This window comes from Muscardinus avellanarius (genome assembly GCF_963383645.1).
Source record: "Muscardinus avellanarius genome assembly, chromosome: 11".
In the NCBI taxonomy this organism is placed as follows: Eukaryota; Metazoa; Chordata; class Mammalia; order Rodentia; family Gliridae; genus Muscardinus; species Muscardinus avellanarius.
This window is the reverse complement of record NC_137797.1, coordinates 61,816,538-61,823,694: the sequence shown is the minus strand read 5'-3', so window position 1 is coordinate 61,823,694 and position 7,157 is coordinate 61,816,538. Positions and strand designations below refer to the sequence as shown.

The 7,157-nt window shown below is 41.1% G+C and overlaps 1 protein-coding gene across 1 annotated transcript in view; it reads right to left on the bottom strand.

Moving 5' to 3' along the window:
- Positions 1 to 1,480: 1,480 nt before the first annotated feature.
- The window catches only part of LRIG3 (leucine rich repeats and immunoglobulin like domains 3), a gene marked incomplete at both ends in the record, with an annotated part of 47,996 nt that continues 42,319 nt past the window's right edge, over positions 1,481 to 7,157 (bottom strand). The window contains 5 exons of the mRNA XM_080705785.1: positions 1,481 to 1,725; positions 2,900 to 3,175; positions 3,273 to 3,416; positions 4,966 to 5,124; positions 5,568 to 6,020. Coding sequence (XP_080561911.1) covers positions 1,481 to 1,725; positions 2,900 to 3,175; positions 3,273 to 3,416; positions 4,966 to 5,124; positions 5,568 to 6,020 — 1,277 coding nt within the window. The remainder of the gene's footprint in view (positions 1,726 to 2,899; positions 3,176 to 3,272; positions 3,417 to 4,965; positions 5,125 to 5,567; positions 6,021 to 7,157) is intronic.

Below are 7,157 nucleotides of genomic sequence, written 5' to 3'. Positions count from 1 at the left end.
AAGCCCACCTTTATCTCACTTCAATTATTAAAATCAGTACACTCATCCCACTTCATTAAAGTAGGTCGCCTCGTTTTGGAAATATGATTATGCTCATTCTTCTGTGTATAAAGGCCTATCGTGCAACTATATTTTCACTTAATATTATTTAAAACAAATGTTTTATATGTTTCAGTAACAGATTTGAGACTTAGATTTGACAAGTAAGAGCAGCAATGACAAAATTAGGAAAATGTTTCGTTAATTCTTAAGGGATGTTGAAGAATAGCTTAGAAGTACCATTTATATACAAACTGTTCATCCAGCAGAAAATTAAGAAGAACAAAAAAGGATTCTACCAGCCGGGTGTAGTGGCTCATACTTGTAATCCCAGCATCTGGGAGGCTGAGACAGGAGGATCGTGGTTTGCGGACAGCCTCAGCTACTTAGGCCATTTGCAATTCAGTGAGACCCTGTTTCAAAATAAAGAATAATGAAATAGGGCTGGGGGTGTCGCTCAGAGGTAGAATGTCCCTCAGTTCCATCCCCAGTACGGGAAAAAAAAAAAAAAAAAGAATTCTACCAGCATCCTCTTATAACTTGGAGCAGTAGCTAAAAATTCACTCCTACTACAGCCCTTTTAGCAGAAGAAATGGGCAATCAACTACTCCCTGGTTATAATCAATGGATGGTGAATATAAAAGTATTTGGAAAAGGATAAGGCATTAAACCACATAAAGCATTATTATAATTAAGAAAATATGGATTTAGAGTACTGTAAGCGAAGATTATTGTACTAGACTACACCAGACTGTAACATATCATTTTCGTTTGCTTATAGAGCTAGATATAAATTAATGTATCTCAAATCTCTGTAGTTCCTTCTCATTTATAGCGAGCTTTCACATGCACCAACGTGATTTAAATCTGTATTACCACAATCCAGGGAGACAGGCAGAATGGTCATTTTTGCTTTTACTTTAATGGGCTAAATATAATTTTCATCAATCTGAGACATGATAATATGAACTAAGTAAGTTTAAAATGTGTTAAAACTATAAAAATTATTACTGTAAAAATGGGGCGTGGCATCAAAATGACACATTTTATTAAATGTAATGTGCAAAATAAAACGAAGTGACCTCTATTCAAAAAAGGTACAAGATGGGAATTATTTAAAAGGCTTTAGTACTCATTTTCAATAAAAAGAAATCTGGCATTATAAAAATACATAAAATAGTGATGGATTTATACCATTAATTTACATAAGATACTTTTTGAATAAAACACAGTTATAAAATACTTTAAAAGGTATTTTTATATGAAAGTTACTCCCAGTATAAAATTTTTATAACATTTTGTAGTTTGGGTTCATCTATATAAATAAGGCATTCTATCCTTTAAAATTCACAACTCCATTTAGAAACATAGGATTTTTTCTCTTTTAAATAAAAGTCCACTTGAGGTAGTATGTTAGAGCTTTTCTTTGGTCCCATACAGTCTATGTGTCCAAGTCATAGGACTGAAACTTTGGAGTCCTGTAGTTTTCTAAGGTCTGTTTATAGGTACATGTGTGATTTTCCTCCTGAAAATCTGTCCTTTCTTTCTCCTCTTCCTCTGAATCAGAGTCCAAGTCAGGGGAAGAAGGAACCTTCAACTGTAAGGCTGTTGGCTGACAGTCTGATGGCTGTCCAAAGCTTGAAAAGGCATCTAGGTGAGGTCTTCTCAGAGGCTTTCCAAATGTACCTGAAAGAAAAAGAATCCCTTGAGCAGACAAGACCTTTTGCTAGCATGGAAATCAGTAAGATGTATGAAAAATGAAGAAGCATCTTGCCCCTTAGACATAAACCCCCTTTTCCTACAAGTCCACATAATGGAACTCAGGTATATGCACATTGGACTATGGACAGAGAATTTACAGAACGCAGCAGAGGAAGTGTACATCTGCTGGCTGCATCTGTTCTTTAGCTCTTCTCTGTCCTATCCTATTAATCGCCGCACAGTGCTGCTCCTCAAGGTCACTGATACCACTTCCCTGAATCCTCTCTTCTGTACTTGGGAGCCCACAATACTCCATGAAGGGCATTTGGATGATAACATGGAAGTGAACGGTGTTTGAATATAGCAAGTATCTTTCAAGATAATCATCTTGCCCTTTCTTCCTTTTCATTTTTTTTTTACGAATGAATAGAAATAATTACACTATGACCAAACATAAGTTTCTTAAAAGCTGGGAAAAAATTTAAAAATTCTACATAAAGAAAAGGAAAAAAAAAAAAAAAGGCAAACTGTAGCTCATGTTCCCAAATGTGAAAAGAGCATCACAGTTCTTTTGTCCCACTGTTCCCATGCACTAGACCTAAAAAAAAAAAAAAAAATTTCCATGTAATCTTGGTGTCAGTGGGTGTCCACCACCACCAACCGGGGCTTCAAGGCTCTGATGGCCTCCTTTGCCAAAGGTATTCTGACTTGTCTGACTGAGCAGCTGTTGCTAGGTAGGATGTTGTTTTCCACCCTTCTACCACGGGTTCAGTTAGGAGCCACCAGACATACCAAACCACAATCACGCAGAGCACACGGCTCCACCCCAAGGGCTGCCGGAGCCCAAAACCACTTTTTCCACATGGCTGACAAGCTCAGCTCCTAAGTCATTCCCCAAACTCTTGTCTTTGTGATGCCACACACAGTGTTACCCAGGGAGCTGCCAAGGCTTAGTTATAGATTAAGCACATAATCAAGTAAGATCCCCTCCTCTGACTTGGCATTTAGAAACAGACACCGGCTAGTCACATATCATGGGACGCGCATTAGGAAAAACCCACTTCTCACTGGTTTGGCATTCAAAGGCCTCGCCGCTCTCCCACATGTAACTTGGACCAGAGGGCTGGAAATAGGGCACCTCGTCATTTAATAAACTCACCCATGAAAGAATTACTTGAAGAAACTGATGCTGGCTCTGGACTTGTACTAAAATCTACAGAGGACTTGTTCAGACACAAACTTTTCAGGGTGGCTCCTTCATACTGGGAGTGGCCGGGGTTCACTGGTTTTCTTGCATGAGATGGCCAGCCTAGATCGCTGAAGTTCCGCTCACAGGACTCTTCTGAGGGATGAGAACAGGGGTAGCACTCCTTTTTCTTTATATAACTGGGCTCATAGTGGTCCATCAGAGCTGCTCTTGGGTCAGGATTACAACCTTTTAAATTTGGGATTCGCATCAGGAGATACAGTTAGAAATTTGTAGAAATTTCTCTAAGATAACAGAATAGTACTCAAGTAAGAAAACCACACACCTGTATGATAGGCTTCAAAAGGATCTGGGCCATACACATTTCCCTTCAAATACACGGGGCCTGAAGGTCCCAGAAAGGGACAGAGAAACGGATCCATGGCAGCTTCCACGTCGGCTTCACTGCTATTGTCAATAGGGCAGGTCCCTTTAAAACACAAACCTGAGTCACTGAACCGATTCTCCTACAGCTTTTCTGTATTTTTAGGAGAAGTTTGGCTAGAACATGGTATAAAAGGAAAACATACATACATTTATAGTTTTTCCCCTCATTTTATCAAGGCCTACGGATCAGTAACTGAGAAAACCTAGGGCGGCTCACTAAGAGGCAATGATTAACCACTGAGCTGGAGTGTCAGCTTTGTCTTTGGCCCCATTTGGTTTCCAAGGGAAACTGATCTGTGTGTGGCTCCTGTAGTCACAGCAGTGAAGGTTTAGACCATATCCATCAGCACTGTTCCCTTCGCCTACAAAACCAAGGATTGGCACTTGACCAATGATCTGCTAGTGCCCAGCTCAAAGATGAGCTCAGTAAAAAAAAAAAAAAAAAAAAAAAAAAAATCACCTCATGGGTAGTTGAACCAAACAAAATGGAAAGGACCTGCTGGGTAGTAGTGGACACAGCAGTCCAAAGATAAGCAATATGGTCAAGGTGAGGACTGCCTTGAGGGACTGCAGGCCTGGGAGACAGAAAATGAGCAGAGGGAAGTTGGCTGGTTGGGTCTGAGGGAGAAGCAGACATGACGAATGTGACAAGGCTGGGCTTCAGATGCACGTTGGGAGCAGACCCACCTCCGGGCCCAGCATCCCAGAGGCTTGCCACTCTGCTCCCAACCCATCCCTTTAGGCTTCAGAAGTGTCCTCTAGCCCTACTATTTTGGATACCTGCCCTTCACCACCAGAGGGTCTAACCAGAATGCTCACAGTAATGTGAGATCTTCTCTTCTACCTCTATACCCTCTGTCACTGTCTTGCCGAGCACTTTGGTAAGTTTTCTGTAATTGTTTGTCTCCCCTTGGCTAAACTGCAAAATTGAAAACAAAAATACTTCCCTCCCAACGAGGAAGTCTGGCATAGAACAAATACTCAATAAATGCCTGTGGTAAAAGATGGTAAAACGTCTGAAAATAACATCAACAGCTTCCACTTACTGAGCCTCTGGTATGCGCCGAGTACTGTGTAGTTTTCCATTTTTTAAAATTGCCCGGGCAGGAAGTACTGGGACTACCCAGTACTAGGACTACATTGACAGGTCTTGTACCAAACCCGATCCTGTATTACACTGTCTCTATCACTACACTCCAAAGCATAGCACATCTAAAGCAAGGGTCAGAATTAGACATCTCTCACAGAATAAATCGTTTGGCTTTTGAGATCATACACGAAACTACTTTATTGACATTCAGATCCAAAGGACATCTGCAATGTAAAGAAAACATTATATTTCATGGGGCAATTAAATTTGACTTAACTTACTCATCTTTTGTCAGAAACAAAGTCTCTTTCTAACATTTAAAAGGAGGACATAAAACTACATAATTTCAGCTTGCTAGTGATCTTGGGCCAGGACCTAACCACCAGTGTATCAATTTTTCTGTGAAAATTACTGTTACATCTAAGTAATATGATCCATATGATTTCATATTATCCATATGATTTCCAAACTGCTACTATGCACAGTCATTTTAAACACTTACCAGTACTGTCATGCTGTGGTAGAAAGAATCCACCTCCTGAAGAAGTCACAAACTGGTGATGGCTTCCACTTTCGGAGGAGATGTACCCATCCTGTCTGTCGGCTAACGTTCCCTGAGATGACAAATAACTAGGGATATCTGCTGGCAGGTTGGTCTCATCTGTAAATAACAGCATTTCATTAGCCAAGAATAATCATCATTGTCTCACAGGTACCCTGATGAACAGTATAGACTGCTTTCACCTCTATACACATCACACGTGGGAAGATCTACATTAGCTAAACCACCCTGATGTGTAGTATTCAGCAAAAGCTAATCAGGGCTTTGCTATTCTTGAAGTGTGAGTCGATTTCCTACTTTGTAACCCACTGGATGTTACAGGATACCCTGATGAGGCTTTAACAAAAAGTATTAATCTATAAACATCAGTTTTATTTCAGGCCGAGTGTTATTTTTAGCTAACCATATTTCTGCAGCTTGAAACAAATGAATCACCCTGCCGAGATGGGCTCCGAGTGGAAGACACATTCTAGAAGAAAATGACTACAGTACCACAGACACACATGAGCACCGCATGCCATGCCAAGCTTCTGTTTACACACCTGTGTTGGTAATGCTGCAATCCTCGTTTCTGCGCCTTGTGTGGTATATGATGACCACCCACACGAGCGACGTGCCCACCACACAGCAAACCACGGCTATGATCACAACGCCCACGGTGGCCCATCCATCATCGTCCAAGGACGGGGCGGTCATCTGAGGGGAGTCGCAGGTAGGAGCAGGGATCACACTGAGACGCACGTTGCCCCTCTCGGTGCCAAGGGTGTTGGACATTTCACATGTGTATTTCCCAGCATCACTGACATCTGAGTCCACAATAATCAGCAGCTGATTGCCTGCTGCAAAAAAGTGCCTTTCGGTGACCACCAAAGGGCTGTCATCCTTGGTCCAGTTCAGCCTGGGGGGAGGGCTGCCCCCGGCGATGCACTGCAGGACGGCTGTTTCTCCCTTGGTCACAGTTCGGTCTAACAAAGGCCGCAAGAAGGATGGTGTCTCTGAAAAGACACGTTATGTTTTCAATTTCCTAAATAAAACCTAGTTTTTATACCATAAGACCTAGCACTTTTTTGAAGTGTTAGCCTAAAATCTCATATTCCCACAATGTACTAGATATACTTCTTTAAGAGCCGAGAAACAACACACCCTTGGGGCTTTCATTATTACTCATAACACCCGTTAAGGATAATAATTGTATTTTTCTTATCTCAATTTCCCTCAATTTTGCCAAGGTTAGAGAATTGGTGGTGGGGATAAAACATTTTTAACAATATTAAATGTATTTTTAAAAAAGCATAAGAGTGTGTTGGTAGATGAAAAAATCAGAATGCTTATTTTTTATTTATTTTTTTGGCAGTACCAGGGATGGGACCCAGGGGCATTCTACCTCTAAGCTACACCCCCAGCCCTATGTTTTATTATTTATTTTCAAACGGTCTCACTGAGTTGCAAAGGGCCTCACTAAGTAGTAGCTGAGGCTGGCCACAAACCTGGATCCTCCTGTCTCAGCCTCCTAAATGCTGGGATTACAAGCATGTGCCACCATGCCTGGCCAGAATGGTTTTATTTTTAAAGTGAGACTTTCTAGTGCCAGATGTCATATCAATATTGAAACTCATACAATTTATTTTCTTGTTCAATACTTTATAGGTATCTTAGTAGGCTACTTTAACTTGACTTTTGAAGATATATGAATAATAAATGAAGTCACAATTCTCAAAAAATCATTTGTTTAGGTAAAAGATAAAAAGAACCCAGATTTCCAGAATGGTATGGGAAGCTGAGTAGAGAAAGTAGGTTCTTCCCAAATTCCTTCTACATTTGTTTTCTTTTATGATTCTTAAAGTGTTAAGACTGGTTAGACTACATGATGTGCAGAGTAGAGGGTGGAGTCCTTGCAGCAAGGGAAGGCAAGGTACTTTAGCTTTCCCCCTCTCCTAGTAAGGAAGAAGGGGATTCATCTCCCTGGCCGCTGACTTGCAGGTATAATGCACTTCAGTGATTCCAAGAAGCCACCTGTTCTTTCCAGCAAAGGGCAGTGCCTTGTGGATTCTCATTTCTCCCCCTCAGGACTCTGACACTTAAGGGCTTCTGGGTGAGCCAGTATCTTTAAGGCTTACCAATACTGAAGAGCC